The sequence below is a fragment of the Mauremys reevesii genome, unplaced genomic scaffold (assembly GCF_016161935.1).
Source record: "Mauremys reevesii isolate NIE-2019 unplaced genomic scaffold, ASM1616193v1 Contig32, whole genome shotgun sequence".
Taxonomy (NCBI): domain Eukaryota; kingdom Metazoa; phylum Chordata; order Testudines; family Geoemydidae; genus Mauremys; species Mauremys reevesii.
The window spans coordinates 547,359-573,062 of record NW_024100843.1 but is presented as its reverse complement, the minus strand read 5'-3'; the positions used below and the strand labels follow the sequence as shown (position 1 = coordinate 573,062).

The 25,704-nt window shown below is 47.5% G+C and overlaps 1 protein-coding gene across 4 annotated transcripts in view; it reads right to left on the bottom strand.

The window, feature by feature from the left end:
- Window positions 1–11,385: 11,385 nt before the first annotated feature.
- The window catches only part of LOC120393810 (butyrophilin subfamily 1 member A1-like), a 40,616-nt gene continuing 26,297 nt past the window's right edge, over window positions 11,386–25,704 (bottom strand). For all 4 annotated transcript variants that reach the window (XM_039518304.1, XM_039518302.1, XM_039518303.1 and 1 more), the window contains 3 exons: window positions 13,368–13,388; window positions 13,244–13,270; window positions 11,386–12,256 (listed from right to left, as the gene is read on the bottom strand). In XM_039518304.1, the coding sequence (XP_039374238.1) occupies window positions 11,754–12,256; window positions 13,244–13,270; window positions 13,368–13,388 (551 nt within the window). In that variant the 3' untranslated portion in view covers window positions 11,386–11,753. The remainder of the gene's footprint in view (window positions 12,257–13,243; window positions 13,271–13,367; window positions 13,389–25,704) is intronic.

Genomic DNA, 25,704 nt, shown 5'->3' with positions numbered 1-25,704 from the left:
GCCGACGTGGCTTTTCATCTTACTGGATTCTGTGGTTATTGGGGGTTCTCGTCGGGTCTGCTGTGTCAGCTATCTTCGAAGAGCTGGGGCAGCACACAGAGGGAACTCACGCACGCAGCCGAGCAATATCAACATTGGAGAAAGCAGAGCACCACACCGGTACTACTTTGACAACACTGGTGACCCCGACCGCTGATCTGGTGAGTAAGCGAACCTGCCGTGGTAAGAATCGCAATCCAACATGGCAGCAAACCTCGTGCTAGGGAACCCCTTGATCCCCTCCCTTATGATCCCCACAGAGATTGATAACTCTTGGACCCGCTGGATTGCCAGTAAGGGGGGTCCATATGAATTTAAAAAAGATAGTGGGGAAACATGGACTGGCATATGTAGAGCAATGGTAGAAGCACTAACTAATATTTGAAAGATTGGCTTTTCTTATTTCCATATAGCAGAGTTTTAAAATAATGTTAAATGTAAAGTAATGCAAAATTACTTGTTACCAAATAGATACAATACATTTGGCAAATATAAATATATTTTTTATCAAATTTACAATTAAAAACAAATGGCACCAAAATTCTATTCATAACTATACAAAATAACACAACCAAAAATAAAAAGTAAAAAGGGTTAAACATTTGAATAAACAAGTTATTACCTTATTTAAAACTTGTAGCATAAATTTGATAAAAAAGGCACATCACCAGAAGGCAGGTGATGTGCTTCTTGGCCCCCCTCTTTTTCTCCACGACGTAGAAGAAGCGGGAGCCGCGATCCATCTCCCGAAGGAGGCGGGTGCGAGATCGAGCAAAAGCACTCTAGGCCCGATGATCTTGGAGGGCCTGGAGCTCCTCTCACTTCTCCTGGCATGCTCCGCAAAGGGATGGATTCTCAGGGCTGGTGGCCAGATGCCTCTCCAGTTCTAAGACCTCCCATTTCAACTGCTCTATTGCTGCATCCCTCCGTCGGCTGGCACCCCGGGTGTAGTCACGGCAGAAGAGCCGGGCGCACACCTTTCCCACATCCTTCCACCGCCATGCCGCTGCCCTCGCCAAGCCAGCCAGAACTCCTGGAAGGATGCCACGAAGCCCACATCCTCCAGTAAGCTGTTGTTAAAATGCCAATAGGCCGGCCCCGGCCTCTCCACACAGACAGAGGCCGTCACAGTGACGAGATGGTGATCTGAAAAAGGGGCCGGCCCGACGCTGGAGGACTGGGCCCATGACAAATAGATGTGGTCCAACCGGGAGTGGCATGACCGATGGGATTCCACCTGGACATAATTGATAGGGATTTTCAGGGACCCCCTATACCCCAGATTAAGTTTACCCTAGAAACTGTGTCTTGTCTACCCCAAGCTAAGTTAGCTAAGCATAGGTAACAGAAGGCCACTGTAGGCCACTTTGACCTTAAGGCATTAGGAAGATTTGTAAGAGCTTGTGTGGCATAATTCGAAGCCTGTATGGCATAATCAAAAAGCCAACAGGAGAAAAGAGGAACCCATGCCTACTGGTAATTGGGTAACTTGACCTAAAATAACAGCTTGTTAGCTATGGAAAATCAATATTGCAAAAAGTCTTGTACAATGAAAACCGCAAATAGGTGTGCATAACAGTTAGAAAAAGTGCTTATTGTACAACTCTATTGGAAAATAATTGCATTAGGAAATTTAGTACGCAATATGTGTAAGAGAAGTCATCACAAGAAAAGGGGGGGGGACGTGGCGAAAGGCAAGAGCCTCTAGAGACAACAGGAAAACCCCCTAGATGGTAGAGGGTCCAAGTCATGGCCCCAGAAGGGCGCTGATTGGTTTGCTGATAAAAATGCCAAATAAGGCTGATAAGATTTGTAATGCATGATTACGCGTTGCGGTTTTTTTCTTTATAAGCTTAAAGATCGTGTGTTTATGCAAGGCGGCTATTCCCTCTTTGTTTGGGAATACGTCGACCTTCCCTTTATGCATAATGGTATTGTGTACCCTAATAAAGGTGTATCAGTGTGGTCTGACCCAAAATCAAAGGCGTGGCTGATTTTTCCACGACATAGGTAAATGTGGAGATATCGTCCGGGTGGTGGTTGCGCCAGACGTCCACCAGGGACTGATGGTCGACAATCTCCCGAAGGACATCCGTGGCAGCCGGGCTCTGCTCGGTCCCCGAGTGGTCCCACTCCTCAAAGGTGATGTTAAAGTCCCCGCCCAGGACCAGGCATTCACGAGGATCCGAAGAGCCAAGGAAGGCAGCCACCTGCTGATAGAATCGCAGCTGCTCCGGTCCTGATGTTGGGGCATAGACGTTCACGAGGTTGACCACAAGCCCCTCCATGTGGACCCGGAGGTGCAGCAGGCAGCCAGGCACAGCCTTGGCGACCCCCAGCACCTCGGGCCGTAGGTCGGGGGAGAACAGGGTCGCCACTCCAGCCGTACAAGCTGTGAGATGGCTAAAGTAGACCCTGCCCCCCACTTCAGCCACCAGCTGTCTTCGGCAGCCAGATCCGTATGGGTCTCCTGCAGGAAAACCACAGAGTACCCCCCCTTCCGAAGGAAGGAGAGCACCTGGCTGCTGTGGAGACCCACCCTACAGCCCCAGGTGTTCAACGTTGCAAAGGTGATGAGTGACATGAGGAGGGCTGGGGATGCTCATGGCCCTCATTGGGCCGCGCAGCAAACCGTGACCCACTCCGAAGGTGAGCAAGGAGTCACAGAAGCTGCAGACCTGCTAGTAAGCCGTCGTGCCCTGCTTCTCGGTCCTTTTTCCCTCCCCCATGAAAGCCCTCGTGGCCTGGAGGATTTGATGAAAATCCCTCCATCGCTGGAGAGCGAGCGATACCTTATTTTGTAAACCACAGATGTCTTCTAAAACTCCCGCAGCTCTTCTCGCAGTGTATGGGGGGGGTCATTGGGCTCCACTAATCCACTGGTGGGGCCTCTGGCACATCCCTGTGTCCCACTGAGACGGGCAGGCAAGGGGTGGACCCTCTACTTGGCGCCCAATGGGCCAGCGCCACATGGCCTACCTCAGACCCTGGCTCAATAGAGGGTAGCAGAGGGAAGATAGCAGCCCCTAGTAGTTCAGGACAGGGAAACACAAAGGCCACTCCCTGGGGGTCATCCTCTGGGAAAGGGAAGGAGATGGCCCCAGGGACGGCAATGGAATCGTGGGAGATGGAGGGGATAGGGACAGGATCACAAGGAAGGGCAGGGCCGGGATCAGGAGTAGGGTCGGGGGGAGGGACAGAGATGAGATCCTGGGCCCCAGGAGCTGGACTGCCGGGAGATGGCTCCTCTTGGTCAGGCTCAGGGGTCTGAGGGATAGGGAGGGGGTCTCCAGTGATGCTGGGCTCAGGCTTAATGTCAGGTGTGACAGCCATGGCATCAGGAGATGGATAACCTTCAGCAGGAAGGAACTCAGTTGCCCCATGCCACCGAGGGATACCTCTGTTAACTCTGGTCCCAGCCGCGAGGCACCGGCCGTCGCCTCAACAGGCTCGGCGGCCATCAACGGGGTGTCACCCGTGGCTGGGCAGGTCAAAGAGTCCAGGAGACCCTCGGAGGCAGGAGCAGAAGCAGTGGTTATGAGGAGGAAGAACGGGGAAGGGGGAGCTGGGGTGAGGTCGGCTAGGTCGAGGCCCGCTGGCAGAGGGTCATCCTCCCCTTGGGTGACCGGGGTCAGACCCAGGGCCTCGATCTCCTCATAGATGGAAGGGAGCTCACCTCCCACCACCCCGGGGTCCTCCCCACTAGCACCCGAGGCGACGCTTGCCTCGGACAATGCAGGGAATGTAGGTGGCAAGGGGGTGGGAGGGGCTTCATCGGGGGCCTCCGTGAGGAGGGACTGCGGAGGAGGGATGTTAGTACCCTCTGTTGCTTCCACGTCTTCCCCAGCCAGCACTGGCTGATGGAACACACCCATGAGCAAGGCGGAAGGCTCAGTGTCCGTGGCCCCCTTCCTGGTCTTCCAGGGGGCTTCCACATCGGATGGTAGGAGCGGAGCTCAAGCCTTCCCCCGCTTTCCCTGTACTAGGGTCCAGCCCTCCATGGCATCATGCGGGCCAGTTTACAGGGGTTGGCTCGGGGGCAGGGATGACACCTCGAGGACTTGAGGAGGTAAAGGTGGGACATGCCGCACCCTCCACGGTGGTTGGGGGAGATGACATAGTGGCAGGCGGGGGGGCTGCCGCCACCTTGGTGTACGCCCTGAGGGCCGGGGGAGGGGCACCCACAGAGCTGATGGTGGGAACAGCGGGGAGGGGCACTACGGCCAGTGGAGGAGCCACGGCAGTGGTGGCAGTCCCTGCCATAGAGGGCCTACAGGGATCTTTCCTTTCTTTTTGCCCTGGCCCTTTCTGCTGGCTGGGGGGGCTCCCACAGAATCAGAGCGGGCGAGGGACGTGACAGAAGCGGAGATCACCCCCTCACTCGTCGCTGCCGGCGCTTCAGCGGGAGCAGTGGCAGGTGGTTCGGCAGCGGTGGTTGAGGTAGAGACTAGGCGGGTTGTCGGTCACCGACACAGGATTGGAATCCGGCTCCTCTAGCTGCACTAGGGGAGGGGACGGGCACAATAGCAATGTGGGGTGCAGTGTAACAGGGGCAAACTCAAACAGGGGAGGGGCACAAGCGCACAGAAAGGGGCATGGGTGCACGAGTGGAGGGGCCAATCAGGACAAGCGGGGCCACAAAGGAAGGGGAGCAACCAGGCTGGGAGTGGGGCAGAGAAACCAAGGGGCCAACCGTAGGGCTGGGGTGGGACAAACAAACAAAGCAGCACAGGGAGCTGGGCGGGGCAGGCAAACAGATGGAATCTGGGCAGGGGCTAAAGGAAGCAAGGGGCAAATGGGGCAGGCAGCAAGGGGCAAAGCTGAGGGGCCTGTTGCAAGGGGTCAGTACAGGGCGGGTGCGTGCGCCCATGAGCACTTGTACAAAGTCAATATGTGGCTGGCTGCAGCTGCAGGCCCAAGTGGTGGAAATAGGGTGTGGCAGACCAGGCAAGCAGCTGAGTCTCATAGACTCATAGACTTTAAGGTCAGAAGGGACCATTATGATCATCTAGTCTGACCTCCTGCACAATGCAGGCCACAGAATCTCACCCATCCACTTCTATAACAAACCCCTAACCTATGTCTGAGTTACTGAAGTCCTCAAATTGTGGTTTGAAGACCTCAAGCTGCAGAGAATCCTCCAGCAAGTGACCCGTGCCCCATGCTGCAGAGGAAGGCGAAAAACCTCCAGGGCCTCTGCCAATCTGCCCTGGAGGAAAATTCCTTCCCGACCCCAAATATGGCAATCAGCTAAACCCTGAGCATGTGGGTAAGACTCATCAGCCAGCTCCCAGGAAAGAATTCTCTGTAGTAACTCAGATCCCAACCCATTTAACATCCCATTACAGACCACTGGGCATACTTACCTGCTGATAATCAAAGATCAGTTGCAAAATTAAATGCCAAAATCAGGCTATCCCATCATACCATCCCCTCCATAAACTTATCAAGCTTAGTCTTAATGCCAGATATGTCTTTTGCCCCCACTACTCCCCTTGGAAGGCTGTTCCAGAACTTCACTCCTCTAATGGTTAGAAACCTTCATCTAATTTTAAGTCTAAACTTCCTAGTGTCCAGTTTATATCCATTTGTTCTTTTGTCCACATTGGTATTAAGTTTAAATAATTCCTCTCCCTCCCTAATATTAATCCCTCTGATATATTTATAAAGAGCAATCATATCCCCGCTCAACCTTCTTTTGGATAGGCTAAATAAGCCGAGCTCTTTGAGTCTCCTTTCATAAGACAGGTTTTCCAGTCCTCGGATCATCCTAGTAGCCCGTCTCTGAACCTGTTCCAGTTTGAATTCATCCTTCTTAAACATGGGAGACAAGAACTGCACACAGTATTCCAGATGAGGTCTCACCAGTGCCTTATATAACGGTACTAACACCTCCTTATCTTTGCTGGAAATACCTCACCTGATGCATCCTAAAACTGTATTGACTTTTTTAACGGCCATATCACATTGGCGGCTCATAGTCATCCTGTGATCAACCAATACTCCGAGGTCCTTCTCCTCCTCTGTTACTTCCAACTGATGTGTCCCCAGTTTATAACTAAAATTCTTGTTATTAACCCCTAAATGCAGGACCTTGCACTTTTCACTATTAAATTTCATCCTATTCCTATTACTCCAGTTTACAAGGTCATCCAGATCTTCCTGTATGATATCCCGGTCCTTCTCTGTGTTAGCAATACCTCCCAGCTTTGTGTCATCCGCAAACTTTATTAGCATATTCCGGCTTTTTGTGCCAAGGTCAGTAATAAAAAGGTTAAATAAGATTGGTCCCAAAACTGATTCCTGAGGAACTCCACTAGTAACCTCCTTCCACCCTGACAGTTCACCTTTCAGTATGACCCGTTGTAGTCTCCCCTTTAACCAGTTCCTTATCCACCTTTCAATTTTCATATTGATCCCCATCTTTTCCAATTTAACTAATAATTCCCCATGTGGAACTGTGTGAAATGCCTTACTGAAATCGAGGTAAATTAGATCCACTGCATTTCCTTTGTCTACAAAATCTGTTACCTTCTCAAAGAAGGAGATCAGGTTGGTTTGGCACGATCTACCTTTTGTAAAACCATGTTGTATTTTGTCCCAATTACCATTGACCTCAATGTCCTTAACTACTTTCTCCTTCAAATTTTTTTCCAAGACCTTACATACTACAGATGTCAAACTAACAGGCCTATAGTTACTCGGATCACTTTTTTTCCCTTTCTTAAAAATAGGAACTACGTTAGCAATTCTCCAGTCGTACGGTACAACCCTGAGTTGACTGATTCATTAAAAATTCTTGCTAATGGGCTTGCAATTTCATGTGCCAGTTCCTTTAATATTCTTCGATGAAGATTATCTGGGCCCTCCGATTTTGTTCCATTAAGCTGTTCGAGTTTGGCTTCTACCTTGGATGTGGTAATATCTACCTTCATATCCTCATTCCCATTTGTCATCCTTCCATTATCCGTAAACTCCTCATTAGCCTCATTAAAGACTGAGGCAAAGTATTTATTTAGATATTGGGCCATGCCTAGATGATCTTTAACCTCCATTCCATCCTCAGTGTTTAGCGGTCCCACTTCTTCTCTCTTTGTTTTCTTCTTATTTATATGGCTATAGAACCTTTTACTATTGGTTTTTATTCCCTTTGCAAGGTCCAACTCTACATGGCTTTTAGCCTTTCTCACTTCATCCCTACATGTTCTGACCTCAATAAGGTACCTTTCATTGCTAATCCCACCCATATTCCACTCCTTGTAAGCTTTCTGCTTTTTCTTAATCACCTCTCTGAGATGCTTGCTCATCCAGCTTGGTCTACAACTCCTGCCTATGATTTTTTCCCCTTTCTTGGGATGCAGGCTTCTGATAGTTTCTGCAACTTTGACTTGAAGTAATTCCAGACCTCCTCTGCCTTTAGATCCACAAGTTCTTCAGTCCAATCCACTTCCCTAACTAATTTCCTTAATTCTTTAAAGTTAGCCCTTTTGAAATAAAAAGGCAAAGATCTATTTTTGTTTATCCTTCCATCTAGTTTGAACTGAATTAGCTCATGATCACTTGAACCAAGGTTGTCCCCTTCAACCATTTCTTCTATGAGGTCCTCACTGTTCACCAAACCCAAATCTAAAATGGCATCCCCTCTTGTTGGTTCTTCAACTATTTGGTGAAGGAATCCATCAGCTATCACATCCAGAAAAATCTGAGCCCTATTATTGTTACTAGCACTTGTCCTCCAGTCTATATCTGGGAAGTTAAAGTTTCCCATGATCACACAATTCCCATTAGTGTTCACTTCATTAAAAACATTAAAGAGGTCTCTATCCATATCCAAATCAGATTCCAGCGGTCTGTAGCACACCCCAAGCACTATCTAAGGGGAGGCTCTAGTAGCTTTCTTTCCCAATGTGATTTTTGCCCAGACAGACTCTGTCTTATCCCTTCTTATTTCTTTACAGTCTACCTCATCATTGATATACAATGCTGCTCCACCACCTTTGCCTTTATTTCTGTCTTTCCTAAACAGCACATAGCCTTCAATACCTGTACTCCAGTCATGACTACTATTCCACCATGTTTCTGTTATCCCTATAATATCCGGTTTCACTTCCTGCACCAGTAGCTCTAGTTCCTCCATTTTGTTTCCTAGGCTCCTCGCATTAGTGTACAGACATCTTAATTTTTGCCGTTTGGCTTCACTGACATTCTTTACCCGGTTAGGCACAGACAGACATTCTACCACCAGTATCACCTATTAAACTGGTATCTACACTACCCTTCCTCCTTATGTCCATTCTCCTGCCCACGGCTGTATCTTCTCTTACTTTGTTTTCTTCCCTCTCAATGTTAAATTCCGGTGTGGAGATTACCTGGACATCTCCCAACCATCTCCCCCAAATTCCTAGTTTAAAGCTCTCTTAATCAGTTGGGTGAGCCTCCATCCTAGAAGCCTATTTCCCTCCTTACTCAGGTGAAATCCATCCCGAGAGAACAGTCCTCTGTCCATGAATGCTTCCCAGTGGCCGTACATCCCAAAGCCCTCCTTATAGCACCACTGCCTGAGCCATCTGTTGATCACCATAATCTTGTCACATCTTTGTTGCCCTTCTCTAGGAACAGGGAGAATCCCACTGAAGATCACTTGAGCTTCAATTTCCTTAAGCGTCTTCCCCAGTCTGGCATAGTCTCCCTTGATACGTTCCAGCGAGAATCTAGCCGTATCATTCGTTCCCACATAAAGGACAATCAGCGGATTCTTTCCCGCTCCTGTTAGGATCCTTTTCAACCTCAGGTCCACATCCCGTATCTTAGCGCCCGGCAGACAGCCCACCCTTCTGTTCTCCGGATCTGCTCTAGTTACAGGCCTGTCTATTCTTCTCAGTAAGGAGTCTCCAATCACGTAGACCTGCCTTTTCCTGGTGACAGTGTGATTCTCCGGTCTATCCCCTGCTCCCACTGGCTGCAAGTCCTCTCGATTGCTATTGTCCCTTGCAATCCTCCACAACCCTTCCCGTATCCTCCTGGGGCTCATGTTTGGTGTTGTCTCCATTGACTCTTCTCCGCTTCCTGTAGGACTAGCTGCTCTTCTCTTTTTCCTTGCCCTCTCACCTTCAGTGACCACCTGCTGTGCCCCTTCTTCATTTTCCAACTCTGCAGACCTGTTCCTGAGCTCTATTTCTCCTTCACTGGCCTGTCTTTTCCTCTGCCTGGTTCTCTTAGTCACATGCTTCCACCGTCCACTTTCCTCACCCAGCAGTCTCCCCTCAGAATTCTTTGGTCCTGCTTCCATCTGCAAGTCTGAAATTATCCCTTCAGCCTCCTCATGTCTTTGCTCCATCATCCACTCCAACTCCCTTCTAAACTTGACCAGAGTTTCCACCAGCAACTCCAGTCCTCGGATCTTTTCTTCCATCAGCTCTATCAGGCGACACTTCATGCAGACGAAACTCTTTTCAGGTACTCCCTCCAAGATCATGTACATGCCGCAGCTTCCACATCCAGTCATCCTCATCGTGTCTTTCACTGCTGCCTCTGTATCAGTCATAGCCTTCCCACCTAACACCTGTTAGTCCAGGAAACACAAACCAAAACAAACCCCCAACAGGCCCCAGAACACTGGCAGAACACCACCCACTCCCTTCACTAGCCTGTCAGTTCCTCTGCCTAGGTCTCTAAGTCTCCCCCACAACCTCCCCCTGTCAACTCCCACTGAAACTCCCCTGTTTACAGCTCTGTTTGCTGGCTGCTGTGCCGCTGCAGCTGTCTATGCCGCTGCCTGACTGGCTGGCTACCTTTATAGGACCCCTAAGCAGAGAAGCCCTGCCCCCTAAGCAGGGCTCAGCTTCTCTCCCAGCACAGAGGTAGGAGCTGGGGCTGATGGTAAGCAGCCTGCGGGGGTAGTGGAGGGGGCAGTGGTGGTGGTGGGGGTTGGGGTAGCCAGAGGCAGCAGGTCCAACTCCCCATTTCCTGTAATGAGTGGCTCACACTGCAGTCAACCCCAGTGAACGAGCCTAGATGGAGACTGGGCTGTAGCCAAGACTGAGGCAAAGTGAGGATAGTGGGTGGGAGTTCTCCTGGGAGGGGGAGGCCCAGACTGTGGGGATACTGCCAGGGGGCAGCACCCAGTTAAAGGGGCACCGGGGGTCCTGGGAGGGACACGGGCCAGCAGCGGTAAGGAGGATCACCAGCCTGCAGAGGGTGCTCCTGGCTGGAAAATGAGGTAATTCCTGAGGATGACCAGCAGGAGGCGCCGCAGGGGTGAGTCCACACCCTTACACTCCCCCACTGCAACTTGAGACCATTACTCCTTTTTCTGTCATCTGGTACCACTGAGAACAGTCTAGATCCATCCTCTCTGGAACCCCCTTTCAGGTAGTTGAAAGCAGCTATCAAATCCCCCCTCATTCTTCTCTTCTTCAGACTAAACAATCCCAGTTCCCTCAGCCTCTCCTCATAAGTCATGTGCTCCAGCCCCCATATCATTTTCCTTGCCCTCCGCTGGACTCTCTCCAATTTTTCCACATCCTTCTTGTAGTGTGGGGCCCAAAACTGGACACAGTACTCCAGATGAGGCCTCACCAATGTCGAATAGAGGGGAATGATCACATCCCTCGATCTGCTGGCAATGCCCCTACTTATACAGCCCAAAATGCTGTTAGCCTTCTTGGCAACAAAGGTACAACACTCATCTAGAGAACTGGAGCTCCCTCCATTCCTCTGACTCCATTTTGTTCACCAATATTGTCACAGAACATGGTTACTGGTTAGGAATCAGCTTTCTTGGAGCCTTTTATCCATTGTGGACAATGTGATATTTCAGGACATAGTTTGACACATGTTCTTACTCCTTGTGACCTGACTTCCACTTATCTATGATGGTCAGTTCAGAAATTACAGAACTAAGAACTAGGAAACATTCATTGTTATATGCAATTACAGGTGTTAATTAGAGCTGAACAAATATTTTAATTAAAAAAGTATTTTGAGGAAATTTGGCCAGTTTTGAAAAACAGATTTTTTGTGTGAAAATGTTTGGATTTTCTTGAGATTTTTGCATTACTACAAAATTTGCAACTAAACCTTTTATTTGGGGAGGGGAGGATCTTATTATGTATTGTTTTTTGGGTTCTATTCTATGTTGCTTCTTACTCATCACCATAATATCACGATTCCTTCTGCTTTGCCAATTTTGAGCCCTCAGCTTAATCACATGGTAGCATTTTCAAAAGTGAAAATATTCATTTTGTAAAATCCCAAATGTTGAGAATAAAAAATAGGTAATGTGAAATTTTGAAAAATGAAAAATTTGCCCATTTCAGAAAAACAACAAAACAAACACTTCTTTGATATTTTTATTTAATGTTAAAATGTATTTTCCAGCCAGTTCTAGTGTTCATGTACTGATTAGCATAAATACTCATCCAATGAGCAATCCTTACTGCCAGACCAATTGCATTAGAGCTGTGCATATACAAAGAAAAGAAGGAATGATGCATTTGGTATCCATACACTGCACATCTTTAGTGTACTGCTGCCATGTTGCACATGCCTTCAGCCGGAAGCAGCCACATCCTCAGGAGTTACTAGCCACTTTAACACTGAAAAGCAAAGTGGCTTCAAGCCACCTCTGTGTGAGCTCAGTGCAATGAACAGCCAGACTCACATGGGCAGGGCTGGGCCCCAATGAGAGGTGCTATCCCCCCCCATGCCATATCTCAGGGACACAGAGTGATTGGGGAGTACACCCAGAAGAAAGGGTGGAGCTTCCCAGTGAAAGAGGTTGTGAAAATGTAGATTGGGGCCTCCATACCAGGTTGATAAAATGACACCCGGCCCTGCTCATAGTCTAGATACACCCCGATCCTCCCGGGGCTCACAGTCAGGGGCAGGAGGATATTCGGGGAAGTGCAAGCCCGGAAATGGCCCCCACACTGATCCATGGCCCAGATCATCTCCTCAGGAGAAAAGTTGATCCAGCCTTTCCTCCTGACAGACTCTCTGGCCACCCCCACAGCCCAGGTCCTACCACCTTCAAAGGCTACCTCCCAGTAGTGTTGCCCCGAGGTGAACCCTTCCAATCCCAGCACGCAGGTTTCACAGTCAAATCTCTCAGGGTTGTCAGGCACATCCTGCCACAGGTCCCTCCATTTCACAGATCGCTGATTCTCATAGACCAGGAGGCTGGGGTGAGCCGTGTCCGGATCCAGAATCACCATCGCTGCAGAGATGTGGCAGAGCATCAGGGGCAGAGCCCAACCCATAGGGGCTGTTTCCCATCCTACCCCCCAGCTTTACTTAGCTAGGACACTGATTTCCAGCCTCTACCTCCTGGGGACCTGCTTCTCTGCATTTCACTGCAGCGCTCCTCCCAGGCACTAGGGGCAAATGATTCCCCTGAAAGAGCTGGAAATGCCTCTAGCTTCCATTGGGCCTGTCTGTAACCTCTACCGAGGGCACTGTGAGGAGTGAGCACAGGTGTTACACACACGGTCATCATTTCATCCATTAAATTAACTCAGTAGTCACCTACCACAAAATCTGTGCTGTGGGGCCGCTCCCACATCTCCACAGCTAACACCACAACTGAGTCTCCAATCTACACCTGAGTTGGGAGCCCTCTATTCTAACACCCACAGAGTCGTATCAGGCTCAAATTTGGTAGATTTGGTCTGGGTCTGACGTAGAATTTTTCTACCAAATTTGAAGTGAATTGGCCAAAGAGCTACTGATTGACAGCTCTGTAAAAACAGAGATTTCACCAGAGTCCAAAAAGCATTAAGACAATTACCCACAGCCAGTTAAGGTAATTTACAGTTTCCTAGAACTCTTCTAATTCATGAAGTCAATTAACAACACAATACATGAGAATTCACCATGTGTGTCCAGTAAAACCCCAACTCTGAACCATAATTACCAACTTCTGTCAGCACCTACCCCCCTGAACTGACAGCGGGTAAGTTCCCGGCCTCAGGAGCACTCTGAGGTATTGCAATTACACTGGAGCACTCGTGACTCCATAGTTAAGTGTGAGCATTTGTTTCATGCAAGGAAACTGAGGACGAATCTGGCATTTTTGCTGATCATACTGCTCTTTCCCTGTGACTTCTGGCATGTGTGCATCTGTGGGCAGCAGAGTGGTGTGTGTGTGTGTGTGTGTGTGTGCGCATGTGTGTGTATCTGTCATTAAAATACCAGCTTCACTTACCTGAATTTTTGCTGACTTTACTCCAGCCTGAAATCAAACACACAAGAGGTGAGCAGTCCCCAGAGCATGCCTGCTGGCATAGGACACAATGTCATATGCGGGAAAGGAGGCACATGGCACTTACCAAGTTCAGGCAGGGATTTCTCTGCAAACAAAGAGACATGAATATGCAGTGAGTTCTACAACAGCTCCTGGGTTAGGGAATGTGCCTTTAAAGGCCCATTTTGCCCTCTCCACTGTGCTCTTTGCTGGCCTCTTTATGCCCAGGTCTCCTGGCCTTAGTTCCATCCTCATAGATCTCTCCATGGATCACACACCCCTTCTTGGCATCTGACCCTCGCTGGGCTCCCATGGCCCTGCCCTAGCCAGGCTCACCTGTGGTGTAGTTTTTACAGAAACTCATAGATTCACAGAGTTTAAGGCCAGAAGGATTGTAGTCTGACCTCCAGTATATCACAGACCTTAAACCTTCACTCAGTCACCCCTGTACCATGCATGAGGCTATGATTTAGTCACAGTTATTTTTAGATAAAGTTGTGGACAGGTCACGGGCAATAAACAAAAAATTCACTGTGACCAGTTCATAACTTATACTATAAGTCGTCTTCTTCTTCTTCCTCTTATTCACTCCCAGTGGAGCATAAGGCGTCAACCATTCTCCTCCATTCATTTCGTTCTTGAGCGAGGCAGCAAATTTCATCCCACTTCATTCCCATGCCTTTCATTTCCTCTTCAATGGTCCTTCGCCACGTCCCCAATGGTCTACCTCTCCTCCTTCTTCCTTGTGGTGTCCATCGTAGGGCAATATGAGGGTGTCTATTAGCACCCATTCTCAACACATGCCCCAACCATCTCCATCTTCGTTGTTTGGCTTCATCCACTATGTTGTTAATGCCCGTTAATCGGCTCACTTCAACATTGGTGATATGCTGAGGCCAGTGTATGTTAAGAATTCGCCTAAGCCGACCTCCAAATGTTCTGAAGTCTATAGAATGCAGTTGCTGCAAGACCAATTCTCGTAGATATCTCCTTCTGAATATTACCATCAGCTGATATGTAACTACCAAGATATTTAAAATTGTTCACCTCCTCCAATTGTACGTCACATACTACAGTCTTCGTCGAGCTGGCTGTTTTTACTTTCATTGTTTTGCTCTTACCGGTGTGGATATTAAGTCCCACGCACCTTGCTGCTCTACCTACTCTATCAGTCTTCTCTTGGAGGTCCATCTGAGAGCTTGAAATCAGGGCGATGTCATCCGCAAAGTCACAATCTTCAATATGACCAGAGGGTCCCCATGCGATCCCTCTTGGCCTATCTTCGGTGGCTTTCCGCATCACCCAGTCTATAACCACAAGAAATAGGATGGGCGAAATAACACATCCTTGTCTAACTCCCGTTCTCACATGGAACCACTCGCTCCGCTGTCCTTCATGGCGAACACAACACTTATTATCGGCATACATATCTTTGAGGATGTTAATAACTTTCGGAGGGAATCCATATGTTTTTAGGATATTCCAGAGAGATGGATGGTGGACGCTATCAAATGCCTTCTCGAAATCAAGGTAGTTAATGAACAGTGTCGAGTTCCATTCAAGGGATTGTTCCATTATCATACGTAATACAAATATCTGATCAACGCATCCTCTCCCACTCCTAAATCCTGTTTGTTCTTCCCTCAGGATCTCTTCTACTGCTTGTCTTATTCTCTGTAACAGGACTCTGCAGAAAACCTTCCCGAGCACTGATAACAGGTTTATACCTCTCCAGTTATCACACAAAGACAAATCACCCTTCTTTGGTAATTTCACAATGATACCTTTCTTCCAGGCTTCAGGTACTTTCTCTTCTTCCCATGCCTTGTTGAATAGCTCCTCTAGAATCCCGGCACTCATATTCAGGTCGGATTTAGCATTTCTGCGGTTATTCTATCTTCGCCTGGTGCCCTATTTTCTTTTGTCTGTCTAATGGCCTCTTCAAACGTCAATCAAATCTCCAGAAATTCACAAAATCGTGGGTAGCCAGCCAGAGATGCCAAATATGACAAACAGGGATCAAAGCCGAAAGGAAGTCCCTGTTTCGATGGAGTCTCTGGTTAAACCCAAAAAACAAATAAAGATAGCGGTATGGAATGTTCGAACAATGTATGAAACAGGGAGAACAGCATTAGTAACAAAGGAAATGAGAAAATATGGTATTAACATCCTTGGGATCAGTGAGATGAGGTGGACGGACACTGGTATGTTAACACTGGACTCTGGTGAGACAATTTTTTATTCAGGACGCACAGATGGATATCACCATGAAGGGGTGGGCATCCTTGTCGACAAACAGATGAGAAAGAGTTTGTTAGGATGGAGTCCTGTTACCTCCAGAATAATAAGAGCGAGATTCTTCTCCAGATATGCGAAGACCACCATCATCCAATGTTATGCACCTACTGAACAAGCCGAGGAAGAGGAAAAAGACTTGTTCTATATCAGACTTCAGGAAGAGATACTTAAGACCCCATGCCACGACATCCCTGATTTTGATGGGCGACTTCAAGGCTAAAGTCGGTTCCAATAACAACAGGTATGAAGCATGTATGGGGCGGGAAGGAGTTGGAGAGAGAAATGATAATGGTCATTTGTAGATTTATGTCTTGAGAATGGACTGGCGATAGGTCAACAGTGGTTAGAGGAAAGGATGGGAGAATATTGATAGAAGAGAAAGAACAAATTAGTCGATGGGCAGAGCATTTTAGAGAGACTCTAAATAGACCAAATCCTGAAGAGGTAGTTGAAATAGAGGAAACAAGTTTTCAGATGGAGGTAGAACAAGGGCCTATCACAGAGCGAGAGATAGAAGAGGCCATTAGACATACTATAAGTACCCCTAAATAAATCTTAGGGGGGCCACTACTGGAGGGGGAGCATGACCAGTGGCACCAGCTGCCAGGGGCCACTGAGCAGCAGCTGCTCTGGCTGCCCAAGGGACCATTGCTCAGGTGGTCCCTGGGACCAGCTGCCCTGAGCCACTCCAGCAGTGGCTGGCAGCCAGTGCACCTGGCTGTGGGGTTGCCTGAACAACTGGCTGACCTCATTTGAAGAAAAGACGTTGAAAAACTGGAAGGGATGCAGAAAAGAGCCACAAAAATTAATTGAGGGCTGGAAAAAATGCCTGACAGTGAAAGACTGACTTATAATAATGGGATTATTCACACGCTTAAAATTAAGCCTGATTCTAGCTGAATTGGGGCCCTGATCTCTGGGCCTCAGTTCCCTGAGTGTAAAATGGGATAAGAAAGGGTTACTCACCTTGTGCAGTAACTGCAGATCCTCGAGATGTGTCCCTCTGTGTACTCCACTCTGTGTATTCATACCCCTGGGCCTCAAATCAGAGATTTTAGGTAGCAGTTTCTGTTTGGCCCACACATACACTCTCCCCATCTTGTGCCCTGCATTAGGTCAATATAGTGCTGTGCAAACAAACTGCCCCCGGTTCCTTCTCTACCACAGAGCTCATAGGTAAGAGCACCAAAACAGAGGGGAAGGAGGCAAGTAGTGGATCACCCACAGGGACACACCTCTCAAAGAACCACAGTTACGGCACAAGGTGAGTAACCCTTTCGTCTTCTTTCAGTGGTGTCTCTATGGTTGCTCTGCTCTCAGCAACGCTGCAGCAGTACCCTTAATGGAGGGGTGGAGTTTCAGAGTCGAGTCTAGTACTGAGCATCAGACACTGGAATAAAATATAGCACCGGATGCAGGGGTGCCGGAACAGGGGGGATCAAGGGGTTAGGCCCTCCCTCAACTTTTTGGCAGCTGTAAGGTCAAGTGTGGGGGGATAGGAGTGAGCCGCAAGCAAGGTCTTGTGGGGAAGGAGGGGTCAAATTGGGGTTTTGGGGGAAGGGTTGGTGCAAGGTCAGGGGCTTGGGGAGATGAGGTAGTGTGAGGACAGGGCCTTGGGGGGAATGGGTGGCGTGAGCACAGGAAGAAGGGGCAGGGGCGGTGCCTCGGGGGGGGGCATGGCATGTGGGGTGGAACCACAGTTCAGGGACCTGTGCCCCCCCACCACACTTTTAAGGTGCTTTTGCTGAGTTGTGGGTGACTACATGATGTTCAGCAAATGGGTGAGCAGATGTCCAAGTTTCTGCTCTGCACATGTCTGTGACTGGAACATTCTTGAGTAAGGTGGTGTAAGTAGAGAGAGATCTCCTGGAGTGAGTTTGACCTGTACAGGAAGGTTGAATGCCATAAGTGTGATAGCAATGGGTAATGGAGTCTGAAATCCATCTAGAGAGTCTTTGTTCAGAGTTTGAGGGTGGTTGAGTGAAGGGAACTCCTGAGCAGACATTCTGAGGATATTTCCACTGGTCAAGGGAGTTTTTGACTGTTGAGGGCATCAATAGAAGTTTGTTTATACTGTGTGTGCCTGGTATGTATACTGTGCTGAACCATCACTGAAGGCAGTACTTGTGGAGTCTCATGTGATTTATTACAAAGGTGGCTGCTACCATGTGTCCCAGTAGTTGAAGACCAATTCTGACCAAGGTCTGAGGGTGGTCAAGATTAAGTTGTCTATAGTGTTGAACCTGCATAAGGGGAGGAAGGCTTTGGCGTCTGCTGCATCTAGGTAGGCCCTTATGAATTCCAGATGTTATACTTGAGTTAATATGGTCTTTTGAATGTCTACTTTTAGAGACAGTTGGAGAAATAGGTCCACAGTCTTTTGTGAGGGTGTCAAAGCATCATCAAAGGAGCATGCCTTGAGCAGGCAATCATCCAGATACAGGAATATTATCACTCTTTGTTTGCGAAGGAGCACTGCAACCACAGGAAGGACCTTTGAGAACACTCTGAGTGCAGACAATGAAAGTGGTCTTGTCCCAGAGTGAATACTAGAAACCTTCTGTGGATCGCGATATGGAAATAAGCATCTTGTAGGTCAAGGGTCGAGAACGAGTTCCTATGGTCCAGAGATGGGATTACTGCTGCCAAAGTAACCTTCTTGAAGCACTGTATCTTTACAAATTTGTTGAGTGATCTTAGATCCAGAATGTGTCTCCAATCACCATTCTTTTTCAGTATCTGGAAGTACTTGGAGTTGAAGCCCTTCCCTCTGTGTTGAGTAGGAACTGGTTCTATAGAACCTTATGTTCAGAAGATAGCTTGTTTCCTGATGTAAAAGCTGCTCATGAGACGGGTTCCTGAGGAGGGCTGGGGTGGGGGGTAGGCAGGAGTGAGGGAGGTAAAATGGATCGAATATCCTGTGGAGATAATCTCCAAAATCCACTTGGTCCCAGTTTTGATGAAAAAGAGCAAGGCAGTTGCCAAACTAATGGTGATTTTGGGGTTTTTGCAGCAAATTAAAATGGGGGTGGTAACTCGGGGCCTCAGACAACACATCAGAATTCATTCATAGATGTAGATGGCTGTAATGTTGATGATTGTGGGGCAGTTGATCTTCTATTTATTCATTGTGTTTTCTGTTGGGGTTCATAATGCCTCTGGGGAGGAGAAAATTTATGAGGCTGGGATGTCTGTCATCTGTGATTTATTATATCTCCTTTTTTGTGCAGTTGCATAAATTCTCAGTGAATGCAAAGTGGCTTGTCATAAAGAGGTAGTTAAGGGTTAATGCCTCTTTTACCTGTAAAGGGTTAAAAAGTTCACCTAGCCTAGCTGACACCTGACCAGAGGAACCAATGGGGGAACAAGACGTTTCAAAAAGAAGGAGGGAAGTTTCCTTCATTTAGTCAGCTTCAGTTTTGGCCGGAGTGAAAAAGATCAAGGAACCAGCCTCTTATCAGAGTAGTAAGTTTTAGAAAAGAATAAATAGGTTTATGTTTATTTTCTTTTGTGACTTTGTCTTTTGCAATTAGAGGAATAATCAAATTGGGAATTCTTTAGTGTACTAAGTTTTTGCCCAGGGGAACATCCTCTGTGTTTTGAATCTGTTGTCTGTGAGAGTAGCTGGTATGCTAATCGCTCCCAGAGGTTTTTTTTCTTTTACTTTTTTTTTCTTTAATTAAAAGTCTTATTTTTAAGAACCTGATTGATTTTTCCTTGTGTTAAGATGTAAGGGGATTGGATCTGGACTCACCAGGAATTGGTGAGGGAAAGGAAGGAGGATGGTTAAATTCTCCTTGTATTAAGTTCCAAGAGGTTGGATCGGTGTCCACCAGGAAATTTTTGAAGAAGTCTCTTAAGACTACCCAAGGAAGGGAGTTAGTACTTGGGAGTGGTGGCAACAAAACCAGATCTAAGATGGTAATTCAGCTTAGGGGTTCACATGCAGGTCCTCATATCTATACTCTAAAGTCCGGAGTGGGGGTGAAACCTACGACATGGCTCTAGAGTCTTTTAGTTTGTGGAGGGATTCATTCATTTTTTCTGCGAATGATTTGGATCCTTCAAATGGAAGGACCTCCACAGTAGACTAGACTTCCCTTGGAAAGTCAGAAAGGTGAAGCCAAGAAGCCCTCCACATGCCCACTGCTGTTGAGATGAAGCAGGCAGCTGTGCCAGCGGTGTTTAGAGAGGGGCCTGCAACAATGTCCTTGCAAGAAGCTGCCCCTCAGCAATGATCACCTGAAGCTGCTGGGAGATGGTCAGTGAAGGTGTTTAATGTAAAATAATTGATATGGTTGTATTTCACCATAAGAGCTTGGTAATTAGCAATCCTAAATTGCAGGGAGACCTAAAAATATGATTTTCAAGTTGTTTTAAGTTTTTGCCATAGGATGTTTTTTTAACACGGTGCTGTCTGCCATAGTTTTACAAAAGGTAGATATGGTTTTACAAAAGGTAGATCTTGCCAAACCAACCTGATCTCCTTCTTTGAGAAGGAAACAGGTTTTTTAGACAAAGGAAATGCAGTGGATCTAATTTACCTCGATTTCAGTAAGGTATTTGATACGGTTCCACATGGGGAATTATTAGTTAAATTGGAAAAGATGGGGATCAATATGAAAATTGAAAGGTGGATAAGGAACTGGTTAAAGGGGAAACTACAACGGGTCATACTGAAAGGTGAATTGTCAGGCTGGAAGGAGGTTACTAGTGGAGTTCCTCAGGGATCGGTTTTGGGGCCAATCTTATTTAATCTTTTTATTACTGACCTTGGCACAAAAAGTGGGTATGTGCTAGTAAAGTTTGCGGATGACACAAGGCTGGGAGGTATTGCTAACACAGAGAAGGACCTGGATGTCATACAGGAAGATCTGGATGACCTTGTAAACTGGAGTAATAAGAATAGGATAAAATTTAATAGTGAAAAGTGCAAGGTCCTGCATTTAGGGATTAATAACAAGAATTTTAGTTATAAATTGGGGACACATTAGTTGGAAGTAACAGAGGTGGAGAAGGACCTCAGAGTATTGGTTGATCACAGGATGACTATGAGCCGTCAATATGATATGGCTGTTAAAATCTAATGTGGTTTTAGGATGCATCAGGCAAGGTATTTCCAGCAAAGATAAGGAGGTGCTAGTACCATTATACAAGGCACTGGTGAGACCTCATCTGGAATACTGTGTGCCGTTCTCGTCTCTCATGTTTAAGAAGGATGAATTCAAATTGGAACAGGTACAGAGAAGAGCTACTAAGATGATTCGAGGAATTGAAAACCTATCTTATGAAAGGAGACTCAAAGAGCTTGGCTTGTTTAGCCTAACCAAAAGAAGGCTGAGGGGGGATATGATTGCTCTTTATAAATATATCAGAGGGATAAATATTAGGGAGGGAGAGGAATTATTTAAGCTTAGTACCAATGTGGACAAAAGAACAAATGGATATAAACTGGACACTAGGAAGGTTAGACTTGAAATTAGACGAATGTTTCTAACCATTAGAGGAGTGAAGTTCTGGAACAGCCTTCCAAGAGGAGTAGTGGGGGCAAAAGACATATCTGGCTTTAAGACTAAGCTTGATAAGTTTATGGAGGGGAAGGTATGATGGGATAGCCTAATTTTGGCAATTAATTTGGCAATTGATCTTTGATTATCAGCAGGTAAGTATGCCCAGTGGTCTGTGATGGGATGTTAGATGGGTTGGGATCTAAGTTACTACAGAGAATTCTTTCCTGGGTGCTGGCTGGTGAGTCTTGCCCACATGCTCAGGGTTTAGCTGATCGCCATATTTGGGGTTGGGAAGGAATTTTCCTCCAGGGCAGATTGGCAGAAGCCCTGGAGGTTTTTCACCTTCCTCTGCAGCATGGGGCACGGGTCACTTGCTGGAGATTCTCTGCAGCTTGAGGTCTTCTGTCATAGGTTTATTCCCCACTTGGAACTTTAGCATCCACAAGATGGGGACCTACATGGATTCCTCTAAACTAAAATCCTAGTTTAGATCTGCTTCTTGCTGCCACCAGTCAAGTTTTAAGTGTCTGACACACTCCCTGTTCCCCCAAAACTTTCCCTGGGGAACACAGATTCAAACTTGAATCTCAACACAAAGGGAAACAACCCATTTCCCCCTTCCCCTCTCCTAGTGCTTAGGAGAGATACCTGGATTCAAATTCCTTGAATCAAAACAAAGAGGGATTCACTTTCCCCCCGCCTTCCCCTGAAAATCCACACAAGGGAAGAAATCAATCAAGTTCTAAAAGAAAAGATTTTATTAAAAGAAAGAAAGAAAGTACACTATCTCTGTAATACCAGGATGGAAAAATTTACAGGGTCTAACTTATAAGAACTGGAGAGGCTTTCCCCCCCTCCTTTCTCAGAATAATCAAAGTAACAGCAAACAGAAATAAAGAATTCTTCAGCAAACACACAATTGCAAATGCAGAAATTAAATTATAAGACTAGTCCGCTTTTCTAATACACACTAGACTGAATAGAAGAAAATACTTCAGGAAAACTTGGAGAACTTGAAGATATGTCTGGCCTCTCTTAAAGCCAAAGAGAGAACACAGAGCCAACAAGGAACACAGACAAAGACTTCCCTCCACAGATATTTGAAATTATCCTGTCCCTTGATTGGTCCTCTGATCAGGTGTTCGTCAGGTTACTGAGCTTGTTAACCCTTTACAGGTAAAAGAGACTTTAACCCTGCAGCTTGAGGTCTTCAAACTACAATTTGAGGACTTCAGTAACTCAGACATAGGTTAGGGGTTTGTTATAGAAGTGGATGGGTGAGATTCTGTGGCCTGAATTATACAGGAGGTCAGACTAGATGATCATAATGGTTCCTTCTGACCTTAAAATCTATGAGTCTATGAGTCTATGTTGATTTACAGCCTTGTCCTATCCTGATGAGCAACACTAGGGGCCCTCAAGAACTGGAGTCTGTAGGCTGCCCACGGGTCCCCGTATGGTCACTGAGGGAGTGAAAAGGGCATTGATGGGTGCACCCAAGGGTGTCCGTACCAACTGCATGGATCATGTCTCTCATGGTGGTAAGATGGTTCTGCAGAGATTTCTGGGTGGGACAGAGAGCCTTCCAAGGAGACTGAGGAGAATTTGTCATCTTCATCTTCATCCTCCTCATCGTCACTCGGAAGAAGTGGAGCTGTCATGGATGCTGTGGGAGACTCCACTGGTACTGCATATATGTCTGGGCACCGAGATGTGGTCAGGACCAAGAACGTGTCTGTGCCGAATCAGGGCGACTCAGGCATCTCTGAAACCAGCAAGTCTTTAGGAAAATGAAATTCCTGTGATACCAGAATAGCAGGTGGTACCACTGAGGTAAGCTGAGTGGAATGGCTGATGTAGAAGAAGCTGACAGTAGTGGGAGACTTTTGCACTCTGATAAATGGCCAGTAGTGCTGTTCTGGTCTTCGGCAGAGTCAAAGTAGTGGTATCAAGGCCCTAGAGCACTATATCAGAGATGAGCTAGAGGAGCTGGTTCTCTCTTTACCACCCCTTTCCCCTGCCCCAATGGTACCGAACTCCCATAGCCTGTGCCCATTGGGTTTTTAGGCTTACTGATGGTACCAGTACCCAAGGAGCCAGTTGTCTCGTGGGTACCCAGTTGTAGATCAGTCAGTACCAAGGTGGTTGATCTTGTTGAGGCTCATGTCTTTGTGGTAGATTCTCTACCCAATGACTTGTAGCCTGCTTTTTTGTGGCTTTTTGAGAGGAATCCAAAAATTTCCTCTTCAAAGCTGCCATAGAGTGTTGAGCCGAGAAATTAGGTGGATTCGGCCACTTTGGAGACTGTTGTATGGGGGTGGGTGGGGTGTGTGTCCCAGGGCCAGGGTCACAGGCTGAGCCGAGTGAACTTTCCATCATTAGTAGTCATAGTTTTAGTTCAAGGTTATTCCTAGCCCTTGATATTAATTTCAGGCAGAAAGTTCACTTTTTAGGCACGTGTGACTCTCCAAGACAGCGAATGCAGTGGGAATGTACATCACTGACTGGAATTGCTTCACGGTAGGAGAAGCAACATTTAAACCTGGAAGAGCCAGGCATACTTTGTCCAGGTTTCACTTCCTCAGAGGGAGGAGACAAGAAAGAACTGCGGACAGGGAGTTCGCTAGTCTTATAACAAAATAAAGAGGGGGGGATTGTTTTATTGTCCTTTTTTTTGGAGAAAAGGGAACAGAAGGGGAGTATTAACACTAACTGACTGAAATGCAATGAATGAACTCTAATAACTCAAAACAGAAAGTAAAATACACATGAGGTATTCTCAAATCGGAGGCTGCTGAGGCTCCATCTCAGGTCAAGGCGGTTGAGATGGAGCTGAGGGCAGTTTGCCTGTGCAACGCTATAGAGCCCTAATACAGGGCACGAGACAGGGACAGTGACTGTGGGGGCTGAATGGACACTGCTCCCTAAAATCTCTGACCTGAGGCATAGGGGGCACAAAGCGGATAGGGAGCTGCAGACAGGGTACGTTGTGAGGGAGAGCAAGAGATACCGCTGCTGAACAGGTTTCCAGGTCAGAGTACTAGCCATTGGTGTGAGTGAGTGTGCTCGACTGTTTGAATTTTAATTGTGATTCTGATTTCAGGTGACTTCAGTTTCAGTTACAGCAGCTGTGGCAGTTGGGACTGAGTGCCTGATCTTGTTCCCTTGATTGCCTTTGATTGGCCTTCCCCAGTGTGACTCACGAGGGGGTGGGACTGACCTGGGCAAGCAGGCTTTAAAAGCCGGAGGCAGAGCGACCAGGGGAGCAGAGTGGACAGGGAGCTTCAGACAGGGGAGTTTGAGAGGGAGGCTTACGATGGTTAGGAAGACCCACAACACCTGTTCCAGCACTGCTTCTGTCTCCTCCACCTGCGCCTGTAGCCACAGAGAGCACCTGAGCATGGATGCTTCTACCCAGATCCTGGTGTGGTTTTGCAGGGACTATAACTTGCAATTTCCACTTACTGATATCCAGGCTGGGGGGGCATACAATGTGAAAGGTGCCTACTGGTGGAATCTCTCAGGCAGCAGGTGGGGGAGCTACAGGAGGAGGTGGCTAGGCTGAGGAGCATCCGAATCCACGAGCAATTTCTGGACAGTGTCCATGTGGAGACAGCTGAGGTAGCTGTCCCAGTACGCAGGACTGCTGACACACCACTGGTGGAGGAGGAGATGGCTCAGGGTGGACACTGGCAGCTGGTTACTTCTGGCAGCGGGCAGTGCTCCACCCCTGCTCCGAACCCTCCTGCCGTGGTAATAGGTAACCGTTATGCTCTTCTTGGTACAGGAGGAGAAGCCTCGTACCCCTAAGGCTGGGAGGTCTGCTGCCACCACTGTGAATAGTAAACGTAGGGTAGTGGTGGTCGGAGACTCTCTGTTGAGGGGGACGGAGGTGCCCATCTGTCACCCTGACAGTTCATCTCGGGAGGTATGCTGCCTGCCGGGGCCGTATCCGAGATGTTACGGAGGCATTGTCGAGGATTATCCAGCTCTCTGACTACTACCCCATGCTACTCATCCATGTGGGCACAAATGATACTGCGAGGTGTGACACTGAGCAGATCAAGAGTGACTACAGGGCTCTGGGAGTACGGGTGAAGGAGTTTGGAGCGCAGGTGGTATTCTCTTCAATTCTTTCTGTCAAAGGTAGGGGCCCGGGCAGAGAAGGATGCATCATGGAGGTGAATGCCTGGCTGCAAAGATGGTGTCATCAGGAGGGCTTTGGCTTCCTTGCCCACGGGATGCTTTGACGAAGGACTGCTAGGCAGAGATGGCGTTCACCTTTTGAGGAGGGGAAAGACCCTATTTGGACACAGACTGGCTAACCTAGTGAGGAGGGCTTTAAACTAGGTTCGATGGGGACAGGTGAGCAAAGCCCACAGGTAAGTGGGGAACATGGAGACCTGGGAGATGGGTCGGAAACAAGAGGGAGCGTGGGCTATAATGGCAGAGAGAAAGGAGGGTCAGGGCAAAACTGTGAGGCAAGATCAAACCAGTATCTTAGATGCCTATATACAAATGCGGGAAGTACTGGTAATAAGCAAGAAGAACTGGAAGTGCTAATAAATAAATACAACTGTGACATTGTTGGCATCACTGAAACTTGGTGGGATA